Source organism: Sorex fumeus, unplaced genomic scaffold, assembly GCF_029834395.1.
Source record: "Sorex fumeus unplaced genomic scaffold, SorFum_2.1 ptg000045l, whole genome shotgun sequence".
Classification (NCBI taxonomy): domain Eukaryota; kingdom Metazoa; phylum Chordata; class Mammalia; order Eulipotyphla; family Soricidae; genus Sorex; species Sorex fumeus.
In genome coordinates this window covers 674,692-694,969 of record NW_026606102.1, presented here as the reverse complement: position 1 = coordinate 694,969, position 20,278 = coordinate 674,692, and the positions used below count along the sequence as shown (strand labels likewise).

The 20,278-nt window shown below is 38.7% G+C and overlaps 1 protein-coding gene across 1 annotated transcript in view; it reads left to right on the top strand.

Annotated features, from left to right (window-relative positions):
• SGIP1 (SH3GL interacting endocytic adaptor 1) overlaps window positions 1-11,068 on the top strand; it is a 242,371-nt gene extending 231,303 nt beyond the window's left edge. Inside the window, exons 20-24 of the mRNA XM_056122229.1 lie at window positions 1,413-1,545; window positions 5,444-5,646; window positions 8,274-8,338; window positions 8,979-9,143; window positions 10,086-11,068. Of these exons, the coding sequence (XP_055978204.1) occupies window positions 1,413-1,545; window positions 5,444-5,646; window positions 8,274-8,338; window positions 8,979-9,143; window positions 10,086-10,108 (589 nt within the window). The 3' untranslated portion in view covers window positions 10,109-11,068. The remainder of the gene's footprint in view (window positions 1-1,412; window positions 1,546-5,443; window positions 5,647-8,273; window positions 8,339-8,978; window positions 9,144-10,085) is intronic.
• Window positions 11,069-20,278: the final 9,210 nt, after the last annotated feature.

Below are 20,278 nucleotides of genomic sequence, written 5' to 3'. Positions count from 1 at the left end.
CTATTTCCACCTTGCTTCTCCTGCCTCCAGCCCATTTTTTCAGGTCTCAGCTCCTCAACTCAACCTTAAGCCAGTTATTTAATTTTACTGCCCACTGTAGTCTTGCGGGTAGGACCTTTGGCTTGCACGTGTCCAACCCGGGTTTGATTCCTTCGCTCCTCTTGGAGAGCCCGGCAAGCTATTGAGAGTATCAAGCTGGCACCTCAGAGCCTGGCAAGCTCCCCGTGAAGTATTCGATATGCCAAAAACAGTAACAACAAGTCTCACAAAGGAGACATTATGGGTGCCAGCTCGAGCAAATCGCAAATCCATGAACAATGGGAGGATAGTGCTACAGTGCTACTGTGGTCTTGCAGGCTTGAGGATTTAAATCACTAAAGGCTTAAGCAGCCCTTTATGCTTAACAAAGGCAGCGTTAATGGGTCCAGAGTCTTCTCTGCCACTTCCTCCACGCACAGAGCCCAAGAGCTCACTAGCTTTATAAAAGGGCGCCGTGACTCCACCAAAATGGGTCCCCCAGACCCTGCCTCCTGACAGCCCCATAGCAAGCCGAAGACCCGGTTCACCTCTATAAGCATAAATATAATTCTTCCTCTGCAGCTCAGTTTTAATAAGCGTTTATGGTGTGTTTAGTGAACAGCCAACAAATGAACTGTTTGCCAAGTTACTAAATTACTGAGGCCCTCAGTTTCCACATTACGGGGACTGTTGCCTTTCACACACTTGTCTGGTTCCTTGCAAAATGCAGGAGTGACTGACTTGGGGGAAGGTCCCCGAGCAAGCCTAAGGGCTCTCATAGGAATGGAAACTACTCGAACCACCACAATTACTCTTTAAATTCTTGCATCATTTTGTACATAGAATGCCTTTTGGGTGATGTAGATGCTTTGGGGTGAAGTGCTCATAAGGTAACGTGTTCATTTCAGCATCTCCTTGTGCTCCTTCACTGTGATAAAGACTACACGTGCATGTGGTCAGCTATTTAAATTGGTGACTTCTGAGAAACTACTGTCGAAGCCAGCACGAAAGGAAATCAATGCGCTCAGTTCCTTGACTGCATTAAACAGACTAATTCAGGGGGAACTGGTGCTTTAGAAAAGGCTGTTAAGTGTGGGTTAATAAATAATTCACCCTTTGAGGCAAACTCTATCATTAGGATTTGTTAATATTACTGGCTACTCACTGGGATTTATAGCAAGACATTAATGTCTCCCTCTGGGTATTTACCTGTTAACATATCACCATTCTGAACTGCTAAAGGATAATAAAATCACACTACCACTAATTTTCTCTCTATATATTGTCAATGTTCGACATAGATCTAATATTAGAATGTGCTAAAATGTTTCTTGTGTGGTTTATATTTTCTGTTGGATATTATTCCATTACTTTTCTTCTTCCCAATTGAATAGTGATAATACCCAAAATGATGCCAATACCAAGGAATTCTGGGTGAACATGCCAAATTTGATGACTCACCTAAAGAAAGTATCAGAACAAAAACCCCAGGCTACATATTATAATGTGGACATGCTCAAATATCAGGTAAGCTGACTTATGTGGTCAGGGAATTGCTATCATCTTACAAATGTATATTTGTATATACCTAAAACTAACTAACTTTGGGTATAAATGTATACCTAAAACTAACTAAAAGCAAACACAGCTATGTGGGGTTTTTTTCTCAATAATTATAGGTACCGTATGCAGCAAATGAACTTTTTTCTTTCCAACTTTTATTTAGGCATTGTAATTGACAATGTTGTTATTAATAGTCTTTTGTCATATAATCTTTCAACTCCACATCATCTGTCACTAATGTCCACGTTCTTCCACCAATATCTAAAGATCCTCTCCCACCCACTACCCCCAATCTCTGGGCAGATTCTCTTTTTTTAATGTAATTATTATAGTTTGGGTCAGTTGTTTACAGTAGTGTTAATAATTATGGTTTTGATGTGTATACACAGTTACCTCAGCACCACCAAAGTGCCCACCAATGTCCTTATGTTACATTCAATCCACTTCATCCTACAAACCTTTACTTAGTATTCTCGGGTTTGTATCCAGAACCAAAGGTTTATATAATTTTATACCTTCCATTTCCTTATCTCGTTTCTCTAAACACCACAGATGACTGAGGTTATTAGGGTATTTATCTTCTTCCTCCAACATACTTAGCTTAACAATATGAAACTCCAGTTTCACCCAATTTGCCACTAACTACATGATTTTGTGTTTTCTTGTGGCTGCATGGTATTCCACTGTGTATATATATGACAACTTCTCTATCCATTCACCTATTGTTGGAAATTAGGTTGTTTCCATATTCAGGATGTTGTATTCAATATTGCAATGGACTGAAGTGCACATCTGTCTTTTTGAATTAGTGTTTTTTTGTTTGGTCGGTGTTGCTAATAAGTTGCATCTGGGAAAACAGAACTTTTTAGTGGGGGGAACACACTCGGTAGTGCTCAGGGCTTACTTCTGTCTCTGTTATCAGAAGTCATTTCTGGCAGGGATTTAGGGGATTATATAAGGAGGCAGGGATTGAACTGGGATCAGCCATATTAAAGGAAATTGCCCTACCCACTGTACTATCTCTCTGGCTCCCAAAATAGACTTCTATTTTAATAAATGACTATTAGGATCTTACATAGTGACAAGAATATGCCTGTATATCCTCATTAATAATCTTCAAGTAAAATATTTATTAGGTATTAGGAAAACAAGCCCTCAAATTAAAATTACAGGAAATTATATTAATTTGGATGACTGGAGCAATAGCACAGCAGGTAGGGCATTTGCCTTGCACGCGGCCGACCCAGGTTTTATTTCTCCGTCCCTCTCAGAGAACCCAGCAAACTACTGAGAGTATTCCAACCACATGGCAGAGCCTGGCAAGCTCTCTGTGGCATATTTGATATGCCAAAAACAGTAACAACAAGTCTCACAATGGAGATGTTACTGGTGGTTCCCACTAGAGCAAATTAATGAACAATGGGAGGACAGTGCTACAGACAATGCTATATTGATACTCTAGATGGCTGTAATTTTGTTAAGAGTATTACTATATTAAGATCTCTTCTTTTCAATGACTAAATGTTAACCTAGAAGAGCCAATAAAATGTGATAGTATTACAAAATATATTTTTGTAATATATTTTATAACATTATTTAAAAAATAATTTAACGTTAAAAATTATTTTGACCAAGACAATATAGTATATAAGAATTCACATTTTGTGTCTAAAATTATCCTTACTTAAAATTATTATTAATCAAACAAACTGGACTATTTTTAGCTAGCATCAATAGTACCAACCTAGGTTTTCTTTTGTTCCCAGGTATTTGATTTTATATAGTATTTTAGCTACCATAACACTTGTGATTAAATGTGTTCAAATTCTTTCCCTTAAGATAAAAAACTGTATTTCATTAAACTGTTATGTAATAGAAGCCAGTGTATCTCAAACATGACTGTATTTTACAATCAAGGCAGAACATATAAATAAATATTGATTCTGATCTAGTGATAGGTAGATGGATTGATAGATGTCTATCATAAAAATCTATCCAGAGACAGAGATTTAAAGAGCTCTGACAGTTGGAATAGAAAAGGGATCACTAAGTCAATGATGGTTGGAGGGATCACTCAGAATGGGAGATATGTGCTGAAAGTAGATAAAAGACCAAACATGATGGCCTCTCAGTATATGTATTGCAAACCATAATGCCCCAAAGTAGAGAGAGAATCTGAGGGAAATTGTTTGCCATAGAGGCAGGGGGAGGGGTAGAATGGAGGGGATACTGGGGACATTGGTGATGGAAAATGTGCACTGGTGGAGGGATGGGTGTTCAATCATTGTATGACTTAAACTCATTCATGAAAGCCTTGTAACTGTATTCCATGGTGATTCAATCAAAATTAATTAATTAAAGAGCTCTGACAACTCTAGAGACTTAGCTTCACTGAATCAAATGAAGCTCAAGTGTCTTTATCTTGATGTCTTCTAAGAGACAACAGACATTTATATTGTTGTAAGATAACCAATGAAAGGGATTATTCTCTATACTTGTATATTTCAGGGGGTCAGGGACTGGAGCGATAGCACAGTGGGTAGGGCGTTTGCCTTGCATGTGGCCAATCTGGCCAACCCGAGTTCAATTCCCCTGCCCCTCTTGGAGAGCCTGGCAAGCTACCAAGACTATCTCACCTGCACAGCAAAGCTTGGCAGGCTACTCGTGATGTATTCGATATGCCAAACACAGTAACAAGTCTCACAATGGAGATGTTACTGGGCCCACTTGAGTAAATCGATGAACAGGAAGACAGTGCTACCAGTGCTACAGGATGTCAGAGCAATAGTACAGCAGTTAGGGCATTTGCCTTGCACATGGCCAACCCGGATTCAATCCCCAGCATCCTATATGGCCCCAGAGCACTGTCAAGAGTAATTCCTGAGTACAGAGTCAGGCTACAGATGAAAACAATGTTTGTCCTGTGAAAACAGCATTATCTAAGCATTCAACATTGCCAATAATAAAAGCAGAGCATGATAAAAATTTATCACTTTTATGATTAAACAAAAATAGAAGACATGTTTTTCCTTAACTTCCTTTTTCCAAGGCACTTTAACACATTTAGTTGCTGCTTTAATATTTTGAAAGAAATGAGAGAAGTAAGGAAAGAAAATGCCAGAATATTTTTTCCCTGAATAAGAATTAATGTGCTACTTTTTGATTCCACCTTTGTGGTTAATTAAACCTAGAGAGTAGGTAGAACTGACCTATTTTCTGTATGAGCTTTTTTATTGGATGAGAGAATATCAAGTAAAACTATCCTAGTTAATGGTTGTAAGTTGTGTGTTATTCGATTACCTCTCCAGATAATAGTTGTAAAATAGTTTGAAGATTGTGAAAGACTAGACTCAAATTACTCTAAAAAATTAAGTGCACAGAAAGCCATGGAGATTTTAGTCACGGATTTTGTGAGGAGCAGGGGGTTTGGGGGACGTGGGTGGGGAGTCAGTTGAGGACATTGGGCCTCACCCAGTATGCTGAGAAACTATTTCTGGCTCTGTGCTCAGGAGTGCACTATTCAGGCAGTACTCAGGGGACTATATGTGGTGTGGAAACTCGAATGGGTTCAGCAGGATGCAAGGCATGCGCCTTACCCACTGTATTATCTCTTTGGCCCTGATTATATGTTTATTCTGGACCCACTCATAGGGGGTGACTTTCCCAGGGCACCCCTCATTCACAGGAAGCATGGACTCCCCCCTTCATCATGACTGATACTGCCAGCTCATTGATGAATAGCTCAGCGGCCTTGTGACAGTTACACATCAAAGAGCGTTCCTGTTGAATACCATCAGAGCTCTCGATTTTGTTTTAGATGAACCTTTAACTTTCTGTATTCTCTCTCCTGTCTTCTGGCCAGGTGTCTGCCCAGGGCATTCAGTCCACACCCCTAAACCTGGCAGTGAACTGGCGGTGTGAGCTGGCCAGCACTGACCTGCGCATCGATTACAAATACAACACAGACGCCATGACCACTGCCGTGGCCCTCAATAACGTGCAGTTCCTGGTCCCCATTGATGGAGGTGTAACCAAGCTCCAGGCTGTGCTCCCACCTGCAGTCTGGTAAAGACCCACTCATCCTGATCCTCCCTCTCCCCACTAGGCTCCTGTGGGCAAAAGGAACACAGACACAGCGTTTGTGTTTCCTTTTGAGCAGGTCTGCATGTCAGGGACCAGGGTGCAGTAGATGCTGCAGTAGAAACTGCAGAAAAATGATTTAGCATAGCTTGTGATGCTGAGTCAGGATTGCGAATGTCGGTGAGACCAGCCATATGTGGGAACTCCAGGAAAGCTCCCCAGAGCACTGCACAGCTGGGCAGACGGGAGCTGCTTCCTCTGCCACACCCAGAAGGAGGAAACCGAAGATGTAGAATCCCCTTTGTTACTCTGCTGCGGGAATAAGAAAACTTCAGCTACCGCTGTCTTCCCAAAGCTGTTAAGAGAGTCCATCTCTCCACTTGCTGACCAGCAAAGAACAGCCAAGAGTGCAGGGAAATAGCTCCCTTTTCACCTTCAGATCTCACCAGTCTGAGTGACTGGCAGCCCTCATGAGTTAACAGGATCCTCACCACAAGCATGTTGGCAAAATTCTAGCTTTCAGTGCAAAACCTTTTGGTTTGTGTAAATGAACATAACAGAATAGAAAAAAACAGTAGAACTGTCCTTTGTTTTTCAATAAGCTTGTTAGAAGCAAGCACTGTAACACTGTCCTCCCGTTGTTCATTGGTTTGCTCAAGCGGGCACCAGTAACATCTCCATTGTGAGACTTGTTGCTACTGTTTTTGGCATATCAAATACGTCACAGGTAGCTTGCCAGGCTTTGCCATGCAGGCGGAATATTTTTGGTAGCTTGCCAGGCTCTCCGAGGAGGGCAGAGGAATCGAACCCGGGTCAGCCGCATCAAGGCAAACACCCCATTTGCTATGCTATTGCTCCAGCCCCAAAAAAAGCAAAAAAAAAAATGGTACTAAGAGCAATCAATCAATCAATATCTCACATGATTCTCCAAGACGAACCTGACAGGGGCTGGAGCGCTAGCACAGGGGGTTAGAAGCAAAAAAAAAAATTGAAATCTTTCAAAGTTAAATATTGGACATAATAAACCACCTCGAATTTAAATTACCTGACTGTGAAGAACACGGCAGAGTCTGGCAAACTCCCCGTGGCATATTCAATATGCTAAAAACCAGTAACAATGATGGGTCTCATTCTCCTGACCCTGAAAGAGCCTCGAATGTGGGCACTTTTTAAAACCTCAGGGCTAGGACAAAGGAGACATTACTGGGGCCTGCTCGAGGCAATTGATTAACAACAGAATGACAGTGATACAATGATTGTGAAGAACCGCCAAGCACCACCAGGTCCCCCCCCAACACACACACACACACACACACACACACACACACACACACATACACACCAAAAAATTATTTGACTGAACAGATTATCACTTCCCATTAATTTTTTCACTTAAAAAATTGACTTTGTATTGTCTGTTAACGATTTGTCTATTTGAAGTGTTATGATATTTTTTATGATGGGAAAGAAGAATTTGTGGGTGGAGGGACTGAAGAGTGGAGATAATAGGGTGGGTAAGGTGATTGCCTAGCAAATGGCCAACCTGGGTTAAATCCCTGGCACCCCATATGGTCCCCAAGTCTTGCCAGGAATGATTCTCGAGTGTAGAGTTAGGAATAATCTCTGAGCACAGTCAGGTGTGGCAAAAAAAAATTTGAGGGGTGGATGGACCTATTAAGCACCAACCCTTGTTGGACCAGGCATATGGCTCAGCAAGAGTGTGTTCTTGCATGCGTGAGGCCCATGTGCCATTCCCAGCATCATCGAAAAAGAGAGAGAAAGAAAGAAAGAAAGAAAGAAAGAAAGAAAGAAAGAAAGAAAGAAAGAAAGGAAGGAAGGAAGGAAGGAAGGAAGGAAGGAAGGAAGGAAAGAAGGAGGAAGGAAGGAAGGAAGGAAGGAAGGAAGGAAGGAAGGAAGGAAAAAGAAAGAGAGAAGTAGAGGGTTAGAGCAATAGCACAATGGGTAGGGCATTTGCCTTGCATGTGGCAGATCCAGGTTCAATTCCCAGCATCCCATATGGTCCCTGAGCACCGCCAGGAGTAATTCCTGAGTGGAGAGCCAGGAGTAACCCCTGTGCATCGCCGGGTATGACCCAAAAAGAAAAAAAAGAGAGAGAGAGAGAGAGAGAAGTAGAAAGAAAGAAAAAAATAGAAGTAGAAAGAGGGAGAGACAAAGGAAGGAAGGGAGGAAGGGAGGAAGGAAGGAAGGAAGGAAGGAAGGAAGGAAGGAAGGAAGGAAGGAAGGAAGGAAGGGGAGAAGGAAGGAAGGAAGGAAGGAAGGAAGGAAGGAAGGAAGGAAGGAAGGAAGGAAGGAAGGGGAGAAGGAAGGAAGGAAGGAAGGAAGGAAGGAAGGAAGGAAGGAAGGAAGGAAGGAAGGGGAGAAGGAAGGAAGGAAGGAAGGAAGGAAGGAAGGAAGGAAGGAAGGAAGGAAGGAAGGAAGGGAGGGAGGGAGGGAGGGAGGGAGGGAGGGAGGGAGGGAGGGGAAGGAAGGAAGGGAGAGGGAAGGAAGGAAGGAAGGAAGGAAGGAAGGAAGGAAGGAAGGAAGGAAGGAAGGAAGGAAGGAGAATAAAATACCTTGAAGATACACATGTTTTATATCTATTTTATTTTTAGGAATGCTGAACAACAAAGAATATTGTGGAAGATTCCTGATATTTCTCAGAAATCAGAAAATGGAGGTAATCACAGTCTTTTTTAAATAATATACAAGGTCGAAATCACTTTCAAGTATCAAGTGTTAATCAAATACACTTAGCACTAAAATCATGTTGAACGTCACATTTTTAAAATTTACATATTTTTGACCTTCAGAAGCAATGGTTCTTCAAAGAATCCTCCTCCTCCTTTTCTGCCCAAGATCCCACATAAGAAAGACCATTCTTTAGGGAGCAGACCTTTGAACGAAGCATGTTTCTATCTGCTATTACATCTCACTGTTAGCACTGTAGCACTGTCCTCCCGTTTGCTGGAGCATGCCCAGTTACATCTCCGTTCCAAGACTTGTTACTGTGTTTCGCATATTGAATACGTCACATCCCTGATAAATTAGACCTGAAATTAATCATTAACTAAATCATGCATTGCCTTCCAAGGAGTGTGGCCCCAATTTTAAAGTGGCATTTGACTGAATTCCCTCTTTATCAGCCTGTAAAGAATTACTTCTATAAACAATTAAATTTGGTTCATCACCATTCAATTCACAATGCATACTGTCTTCTTCCATTTGGATTTTGTATGTTAACTTTGGCATGCAATTTCCAAAGTCCTTTCCAGCATTTTGTGGTGACTGTTTTCTTCTAATAACAATCTTTTTTCTAGGTGTGGGTTCTTTACTAGCAAGATTTCAGTTATCTGAAGGTCCCAGCAAACCTTCCCCATTGGTTGTGCAGTTCACAAGTGAAGGAAGCACCCTTTCTGGCTGTGACATTGAACTTGTGGGAGCGGGGTATCGATTTTCACTCATCAAGAAAAGGTTTGCTGCAGGTGAGTGGATATCGTAAACATTTCCTATAAAAATCCCATTTCTAATAATACAGATAAGGGCCAGGAGGGTCACTCCACGTCTTGGAAGCTGACCTCACATGCTGGGGGAAAAGGCAACTGGGATAGACAAGGGACCATTAAGTAAATGAAGTTTGGAGGGCTCGCTTGGGATGGGAGATGCATGCTGAAAGTAGACCATGGACCAAACCTGATGGCCACTTACTACCTGTATTGCACACCATAACACCCAAAAGGAGAGAGAGAGAAAAAGGGAATGTGGCTATCACAAAAGCATGTGAAGGATGGAGTGGGGTGGCGGGAGGGATACTGAGAATACTGGTGGTGGAGAATGAGCACTGGTGGAGGGATGGGTACTTAATCATTGTATGACTGAAACGTAATCACGAAACTTTGTTAAGTCTGTAACTGTATCTCATGGTGATTCACTAAAAATAAATCAATAAATAATTTTTTAAAAAAATGCCATTTCCAGGATATATGATCAAAGTGAATTTCGGTTCTATTTGTTTTAGTCACTGTGGTTTATAATATCATCAATAATAAGTTTTATGTAAAACGTTTCAACTCTATACACTCCACCAGCATGTACTTCCCTCTACCATTATCTCAGCCCATCCCCCCAATATTATCCTCTCCCCCACCCCCTTCCTCTCCACCCCCAGTGACCTACCACTCCCCGATCCCCCTACCTCCTGGGGAAGCTCAGTTCTGCAGACCCATTCTCAGCTTTTGTTGCCTTTGGCCATTTGTTATTGCCTTATTATGCTTCTTTCTGTTTTTTTATTAGTCTTGATCCCCACAGTATGTAATATTTAGTTCCTGGGGATAGAACTGGAAAAATAGAAATGTTACCCATGCCCATGTAATAATCTCATTATCAAATTAGCAGGTAACTTGTTGATATGTTGCTTTGTGTTTCAGGAAAATACTTGGCAGATAACTAATAAAAATTTATGCAAGGATTTGGAAGAGTCCTCTCATGGAGAACTGTTGTGTGAGAAACAGGTTTCCATTTTGGTTTGGTGAAAGCAAACCAAAATCTGCATTTGGGGATATCTCTGCTGGAAATGTCGATGACTTTCAGCAACAATTCCCTCCCACATACGTCCTACAGTATTTACTTCTAGGTGTAATATTGTAATGGTTTTAAAATGTAATTATTGTATTTGTATATTGTACTCATTCCAGTAAGGCAGTTAGACACTTGAGTTTTAGCATTTTGCCATTCCTGAAATGGATGTAATTTAAACTGTGGTATGTAAATTTAATAGTAGCACTGTTGACTGACACAATGCTTACAGAGGTAGACTGCATTTTGTCAATATATAAAACTTAAAGATAATATGGATAGCTGTCATAAAGGGGGTGCCACATATCAAAAAAACTAAGTGGAACCAGAAAAAAAATTACTTTTCTTCAGTCCTTAGTATGTTTTACTCTAGTGTGAAATTAAAAAGTCTATCTTCAGATGTTTAATGGGTTAAATTAAGAACTATTTCAGAAAAAAGAAAAACTCTAAGGTTACAGCCTGTTCCAAAAAAAAAAGCATTAATTACCACTTTTTAAAAAGCTTTTTTTTCAAACTGCAAATTTCATAAAAATGCAAACTGTGTAAACAGGACCTCTTATTTTTATAACTTGTGTAAAAAGGGAAAGCAATTCATATTTAAAGTTTAAGTATATGAAATTATAATCAAGAGAGAAGAAGATGAAGTCTTAACCATGTGTTCTCTCTACAGTTTAGCAAATGTAGAGATTGCCGAGTAATCAGATTGAAACCAAAATTGTGACTTTAAGATTCCCCAACTTTCCACAGTGCTGGTCAATAATTTTTGCACAATGACAACTTCTAACACAGAGTCTGACTCATCTTGCCCAGGGAACGGTACCTCTTATCTTAAACCCATAGGTGTCAAAATGTTGAGAATGAAAGCCTAGGGGCAGTGGTGAGAAATGTCCTCCAATCAGATCCAGAAGGATAATTTGTTTCATTGTCATTTCTATCACTTGGGATGAAAAAGGAAATGCTCAACTACAGATGAAATTCTAATCACCATCATGGTGCAATAAATTTCCTTTTGGATGAGCAAAATCATTGTATGTAGCTAAAAATCTTTGCCAATCTTAGGGAATGAGAGAGAGAGTTATCCAACACTTATGTCATTTTTTCACTGTTACAAGGTTTAATAAACAATTGCAGTTTCTCAACCTGCCCTTTCCCACCAAACAAAAGCACTCAGAATGGTGAAGTCCTTCCTCAGAGTTCCCAGTTAAAATATTTTCTTTACTAGAATCAGGAAACATGATTTTTCCATTAAGTGACAGAATTAGTTTTACCCCAAATCCAATTACTAAGTCACACTTCTCAGTAGCTATAATTATTAAATTGTTATATTTCCCATTCAATGTTAAGTTTTATTTTACATTCACTCATTTTTTACCAGGAATTTCCATTCCCTTTAAGTTGTAGAACAAATTATTTTGTAAGTTTTACTTTTCAGATGAGGTTGACTGGCAATTGTTTATAGTAGAACTTTTAAATTATTATTTGTACCTCTCAATCAGTGCTTGCTTCCATTAGAATGTAAAAAATGATTGTTTTACTCTGGAAAGATTATTCTTACTTAAACTCTCTATTGACTGCCAATAGCAACCCTCTGTTAAAGTTTTTTAAACAACTTTAAAAGGGTTAAAGGTTTCTTCTAAGTAAAAACATTCAATATGACTTTGAAAGCAAAACAGAAAATGACAACTTTTGAGTCCCATGAAACATGAGGTCATTTCAAACACTGAAATTGGTGGAGAGTGAACAGCAGAAAATTGATTTATTCTGTTTGTGAATTTAAAAATGTGTTTCTAAGTCATTGATTCATGAGAAAACATACTGAATATTAATATGAAGCATATTAAAATGTGTAAATATTACTGGTTCTCATGTCTTGCTCTTTATATTTTATTTTATATAGTTCTGGAGTAAATTAGTAAACACTGGTTTTATTTTCAGAGAATAATTTTGTTGATATTGTAAAAAAATGTAATTTAAAACATAGATCACAATAATATCTAACATTATTCAAATATTTTCAGCAATTTGAGACTATGAAATTATCCTAAGATCTCTTAATTGGTCTTTGTGAAATAGAATGGGAGTCGGTGATTTCAAAATTATAAGCCCATAAATAATCAAATTCTCAACAGGATATATATATACCTATATGTGTATATATATATATATATATATATGGGGCCCTTCTCCTTTCATAAAATAGGTCATAAACTAACACAATAAAGTCATATCAGGGATTTAGATCTTGGTGGGTTTTTCTAATCTTGTAGTTTGTAATCTTCTGCTATACCTGTATCCAGTGTACTGTACAATAAGAACTTGTGTTAGGAAAAAATGTTCCATGACACTGCAAGAATCTCGGTTATCAAAGAAATAGAGGTCAGGTTCAGGATCAACTCCTAAAACCCAAAGAAATGGACTAGTACATGTTAAGATGTTTAATACCAGGCATGAAAATCAAAAGAAATGGTTGTTGTTAGCTGGAACACCATTTCCTGAATTTTATGATTTAAAAATTGTTTGCTCGAACAGAATAGAAAGTCTGAATGATCCCGTTTTATGTTGGCAACAGTAAAAACATGTTTTTTTTCTTTTTAAATAAATTCCACGTTTTCATGATATTTTTAAATAAATTCCTATTGAGTCTGAATTGTATCATAATTGGGATTTATTATTTCTAAAAGTCAACTTTTTCATTATTTTCAATCTCTGTTCTTCTCTATGCCTAGAGCCAAGATGAAACCTCACTGTTTTCACATTGTGGTGAGTTTGAGAATGTACTTCACCTGAAAAAGAAAAATGTCCACATTTCCAGGGAATTCAAGTAAAGAGGAACCCCTCAGAAACTCAAACTATAAAAGTTTTACTTTTGTCTTTTAGTATTTTCACTCAACACACATTTGCTGTGGTCATAATTCTATAGATTTCCATTTCTAAATACTTTCAGTGAAGGCTTCTCACTACATTTGTTATCCATAAACTCCTACTTGTGACCACAGATAAATCACTGCCATTTTCTCTCCTTTTTCTGAAATGAGAGGTTGGTTTCTTCCTTTCCTATCTAAATGCCTTTAATATCTTTTTTTCTGCCTAACCACTAATGCAAGTACTTCCAGAACTATATTGAACAGAACTGGTGAAAGTGGGCATCCTTGTGGAATGAGAGGTTGGGATTGCCAGTGGTTTTCAAATGTTTCTTAACTGCAGGATTTGATTTGTACTAAAATAGCACATGGAAACCTGGTAAGCTAAGTAGCTGAACGCAATGCAGGAGTTGCTCCGGCATCTTAAATCTGAGTCTCCGGGTACACTGCTTGCACACCATAATAATGTAGCTACAATCTGCAGTGGCTTAGGGTTCTATTTGACTTGGCTACATTCACCCCTGCGAATTTTCCATGGAAATATTTATAATCAAGGTGATTGATACAGCAAAAGTTGCTTGATTTTTCACCATAAGCCAGCCACTAGACTTAATAATTGTTCATTTAATCTTTATAGAAACCCTAAAATTGTCTGTACTCTTCAATTACAACTTTATACATGAGGACATTGCAATTTAGATAGATGAATTAAATCTTCCAAAGTGATGCAGTTGCTGGAGCCAACACAGTTATCCCTCACAGGGAGCCTCTGCACTGTTTGTTGTTCATTTTTAGACAATTATCTTCATTTTGAACAAGGTATTATAAAGTAAAACTATACTATATCCTGCCCATTTGAAGGTAAAAAAGCACAGTGAAAGATTAGTACCAAGATAAGGATAATTCCAATAGCAATATTGTCAAAAACGTTCAGTGTTTCTCAAAGTATGATTTGTGGCTCATTTGTATTGTCATTTATGGTGAATAGACAATGATGTTGACTTATCACTATATCCTTAAAGTCTAGAAGTAGGAGGAGTCCATAAATTTATATTGAATGCTCAAATCTATAGGACAAACCCAGGACTATGTACTTAGTTTTCAAACAAAATCATAGCCCAGGTAGACCCTCTCAGGTCCTTATTAGTTCTGACATCATATCAGATTAAAAGTGGAAAATTATTTTCTAGTAAGTTTTGTTTGTTTGTTTATTTTGCTTTTTTGGGTCACACCCGGCGATGCACAGTGGTTACTCCTGGCTCATGCACTCAGGAATTACTCCTGGTGATGCTCGGGGAACCATATGGGATGCTGGGAATTGAGCCTGGGTTGGTCTCGTGCAAGGCAAATGCCCTGCTCACTGTGCTATTGCTCCAGCCCCTATTCTAGTAGGTTTATGTCTTATTCAGTCCGTTTCATTTCCTCCAACCTTAAAATAAAAAATAGGGAACACTTCCTAAAAATCTCCCTATTTTTTCCTAAGATTCTCATTTATGCTATTTCATTTTCACAGTGAAATGTATTTTCTGATTTTCATATTTTTGTTTCTTTCTTCTCTGTCTTAAAAACTGAAAGCATCACAGTAGAGAGGCTGCACACTATTGAGCTTTCTGGATATGAGATTCCTAATCAAACTCTCCCTCCTAGTGTGGGCCAATGAGACATAGAAAGAATAAAGTTCACTAAGTTTATTTTGTAGGCTTTTGAATTGGACACTTTATAAAAAAAATTCACAAACATGACCCCATATTATTCTGAAAAGAGCTACACTAATCATGTTTCCTTTTTAAAAAACAATCGAAGACTATCAGTTAAAGTTAAATGTCATCATAACTTGTTCAAATATCTCTAATAAGGACATGAGTTTGTTAGAGGGGTTTGTCATCTTTTACTCTCCCAAAACATTAGATAATTAAGCAAAACCCAATCTGACTGAATGTTTGGCTACCTGGGTATCTTTTTTTTTCTTTTTTCTTTTTGGATCATACCCAGAGATGCCCAGGGGTTACTCCTGGCTCTGCACTCGGGAATTATTCCTGGTGGTGCTTGGGGAACCATATGGGATACCGGAAAGCCAACCGGGGTAGGCCGCATACAAAGCGAATGCCCTACCCACTGTACAATACTGTAAAAATCTGTGGATCAGAAATCAGGCCCCTACATGGTTTTCTGATCCACGGGTTTTTTTTTTTTTAAAAAAGAAGCATAACTTTGATAATAGCAAAATGAGGAGAATCTCTAAATAGAGCTCTGACAGTTAACAGAAGTAAATGTGCCACTTCCTTGAAATTAGTCCAGTTAAACTATTGATACCAATGAATAAATAGTACATGTTACATCAATCTAAAAAGTTATTTCAATGTCCCAACTACACCATATCACCCCCACCCACTTTTTTTTTTTAAAGGCCCTCCCGTTGATCATCGATTTGCTCGAGCGGGCCCAGTAACGTCTCCATTGGAGACTTTGTTGTTACTGTGTTTGGCATATCGAATACTCTCGGTAGCTTGCCAGGCTCTCCGAGAGGGGCGGAGGAATCGAACTCGCCTTGGCCACGTTGGCCGTGTGCAAGGCAAACGCCCTACCGCTGTGCTATCGCTCCAGCCCACTTTATTCTTTTTTTTTCTTTTTGGGTTATACCCAGCAATGCACAGGAGTTGCTCCTGGCTCAGCATTCAGGAATTACTCCTGGTGGTGCTCAGGGGACCATATGGGATGCTGGGAACCCGGGTTGAGCGGGCGCAAGGCAAACACCCTACCCGCTGTGCTATCGCTCCAGCCCCTTCCATTCATTCTTTTGTGAGCCTTTGTTGCATTTTCCTACTCCTTTGGTTTTTCCATTTGGCAAACAGCACTTGAATACCTATCAATTCAGTTCTGAATTATACATGGCCACTCAGTTACAAATGTACAGTGGTAATGTGAGATGTATGATGCTTAAGTCTCTGCATAAGTCAGAGACGTTTCTGAATATTCGTGTCATTCCTTTGGTTTCCTATCATCTGCATGTTAGAATTACATTTTCAATATCTAATTTAAATCTAAATATTTCTTAAAGGAATATCCAATTTTAAGGTCTAGTAAATTGACTCTAAGATAGTCCTAACTCGGGGCTGGAGAGATAGCACAGTGGGTAGGGCGTTTGCCTTGCATGCGGCTGACCCAGGTTCGATTCCCAGCATCCCATATGGTTCCCTGAGCACTGCCAGGAGTAACTCCTGAGTGCAGAGCCAGGAGTAACCCCTGTGCATGACCCCAAAAGCAAAAAAAAAAAAACCAAAACAAAAAGATAGTCCTAACTCTTGACCATCCCTCACACTTAGTGTCTGGTTTCTATCTTAAAAATATCACTATAGTAACACAGGCACCTCCTTACTGACATTAGCCCAGATATAATCATTTTTTTCTCTAGATTTAACTTCTAAAGTCATTTTTTTGGGGGTCATACCTGCCGATACACAGGGGTTACTCCTGGCTCTGCACTCAGGAGTTACTCCTGGCGGTGCTCAGGGGACCATATGGGAATCTGGGAATCGAACCCGGGTCGGCCGCGTGTAAGGCAAATGTCCTACCCGCCATGCTATCTCTCCAGCCCTAAAGTCATTTTTATTTAGTGTTTTTTTTTTGCTTCCATCCATTCCTACAGTAGTACATCTTTAATCTTGTAAGAAAAGATGTTTCAATGAAAAACAAATATATTTTTATATGTCCCTTTCACACGAAAGCAAAATAAGTCAGAGATATTTCTACTGCATTCACCTTTATCTGTCATTTTCAAAATAATGTTAAAGTCTTCTATTTCTGGCCAATGCTCATTACAGTCCAATAATAAATGACTTACTTCATAATTTTTACTCCTTGGATGTTAGCAATAAATGTTAGTGCATTAATAAAGCTTAAGGAAGTTATTAGATCAGAAAAATGCTCTTCCTTAGACATGTCTTGAAAAAAATCAGCTCAAATTTACATGTCTTTCAATACTGTAAATAACCAGCAATGTTCTGAAAAGAGACTTCTCAATTTTTGTTTTAATTTTAAGGGAAATTTCTGATATTTCAAAAGAAGTATTTTTAATTTTATTTGGATATTTTAACAGGTTAAGTTCACCTAAAATATCCAAAACAATAAAATTATTACTTTTATTTTTAAGTGTTCTTTTAAGATTGTGACCTATACTATACTTGAATATGGTCCAAGAGTTTTGCAGTGTTGGAATAACGCTAAGAACAATCTTTGATGATATTGTATTTCAGCTTTAAAAAATTGAATCATGATCAATATTGACAGCATTTCTTATATAATCTTGTGAAAGATCCATGAAAAAAAGTATTTTTGTTAATGCTAAGGGAAATTCAATATTTAGTTAGTTTTTTTAAAATTTTATTCCCTGAGCGTTTCACGGTTTTTTTATGCCTTATTTTATAAATCAATTGACACAAAACCAGCAAATTCTTTTGAAAACTCCTGGGTATATTATTATTAGACAGGAAGTGAGTGAAACTTAATCACTCACTTTGCCTATCCCTGAATGTAGTTAAAGTTTTGACTCATTCAGAATCTGTGAATTAACCTAAAGAGTTCATAAGCTTTTACCTTGAATTATTGTATAAGCCAAATATTCATTCCACCTCACTAGTTTATGTTACTTCATTGATATTTCTGTTCTTTTCCATTTGGGGGAGGGGACAGAGGTGGCAAAAATAGATCCTTCATGTTATTATTACATTGCTTAACATTAAATCTAAATAATATCCCAAATGACTACCGCTGGACTTCCAGGTCCAAAGTCAGATTTTGTTTTTCTTCATGAAATGCTGGAATGGCAATTCTTGTAACTGCATTGATTTTATCAGTATTTAGTTCTTGTTCCTTAAATAGATATGCATAAAAGGAACTGACTTCTATCTGAGCACTCTCTCTCTCTCTCCTTCTCCATCTTTCTTCCTCCTCTATTTCTTTATTTCTGTTTTCCTTCCTTCCTTCCTTCCTTCCTTCCTTCCTTCCTTCCTTCATCCTTCCTTCCTTCCTTCCTTCCTTCCTTCCTTCCTATCTTCCTTCTCTCTCTCTCTCTCTCTCTCTCTCTCTCTCTCTCTGTCTCTCTCTCTCCCTCTGTCTCTCTCTCTCTCTCTCAAAGCTGGGGAATTGCTGCTGAATAATTTTCTTGATAAAGCTAAGTATTGGTATGAAAGTATGTTAATTTTATCTTTGAGTAGAGTTTCACTACAGACCAAGCACTAATTTATAGAGCTAGTTTTTCAAACTGTTTGAACCTGGTTATGTTTCAATAGTAAGAGAATTTTTCCATTTTATACAGAAAAAAACTATATAAATGAAATGATCAAAATTTAATTTTCTTGCCTGCTAATTAGCAACATAAAGCAATGATTTTTTTCTACTGAATAAGAAAAGAAACTAGGGGAAAAATATGAGACATTTACTCATGTTCCTGAAGGTAGTACAATTTAATCAGTTGTCTTTCTTAAAGAAAAATGCTATTAGCATGTGCTTTAATTTGAGTGGAGTGATAGTTTTTACTTAGATTTCTCCAAATTCTAGAATGCTGTTGATCTTTGCAACCAAAGTAAACTGAATTTCTTTATGACCTTGTACGGAGTATGTGATTCACAAAATACCTTGGGCATAAAATATTTATACATGGAATTGTGCATTAAAATATGCAACTGTACCATTTTTCATTCTGTAGACATGTCAATGCCTGATTCTTTTCCCACCTGTGTAATTCAACAGAGAAAAACACTTTTCTTTATCCTCACCATCCTTTGTCTTCGATGAAGGCGTTGCTGCTTCTAGGCTGTGCTCAAGAGACCAGTGAAGGCAATGAGATCTTGCTCCTTTTCAGATCAGCGTCATCTCTGCCGAGCACCGGTGATACAAATGTGTAGTATCTACTTTTGGGAGATAATCATGAGAATGTTTTAAAGTTACTTGCCTTATAAGTTTAAAACTTAAAAAAAAAGGGGCAGGGGGAATATCACCTTTTTTTGTAAGGTATACTCTTAATAAATTATTTTTCCTTCATAACTTTCCCCAAGCCCCACCTCATAAAATTCCAAATATGCAATGATTTTTTTTTTCATGACACATGACTGCAATTAGGGTTCCCATTACAGAACAAAATTTAGTTATACATGAAAACAAAATGAAATATCTGGGTAAGTTGTTATTAAATGTGTTTTTTTTCCTGGAAAATAAATGAAAATCATAAAATTCAATTAAACTGTGAATCTTTGATTTCTGGACTCTGAATATTGCACACACATTTCTGACAAAGGTCACTGCCTGTTTATGGTGGGTCACATGGTCTAAATTTCTACCAGACTGCAGGACTCAAGATTCAGACAAACCCAGGTCTCGTTTGACGATGAACTTGAGTATGTCACTCAATGACCAATCCTTTTTTTTAACAATGGGGTTACTCGGAGTCGGAGAGATAGTACAGCCAGTAGAGTGCTTGCCTTGAACTTGGCCAGTCGGATTCAATTCCCAACATGCCATATGGCCCTCAGAGTATAGCCAGGAGTGATTCCCTGAGTGCAGAGCCACGAGTAAGCCCCAAGAACTGCAGGGTATGTGGCCCCCACACAAACATAAATGGAATTACTTTGAGCCCAGAAAATAGGACTGGGATACATGCTTTTCATGCAGAAGGCCCAAGTTCAGTCCACAGCACTACATGCAAGCACTGATGGGAGGAGAAGACTCAAGCAGAGTCAGGTGTGGCCCAGCTCCCCACCAAATAAAAATCAACAGAATGGAAATAATGGAGCTAATCGGACAGAGGCTATGGCACTCGGCAAAGCACTTGCCTTAGAAGCATCAGGTAATGGTTTGAATCCAGTACTGCAAAAAGAAACAAAATGAAGACGGGGCTGGAACAATAGTACACTTAGCACTATAGTACACTTGTAGGACACTTGCTTTATATGCGGCTGACCCAGGTTTGATCCCTAGCACACCATATAATTCCCTGAGCCCACTGAGTGATCCCCAAGTCTAGAGACAGGAGTAAGCCCTGAGCACTGTAGGAAGTACCCTACCACCACCCAAAAATAAACGGCAGAGAGAGAGAGAGAGAGAAAGAGAGAACAAGGGTTAAGATGCTTGCCTTGCTTGTGCCCAATCTGGGTTGACCATCTCTGGGTGTGGACCCTGAGCACTGCAGG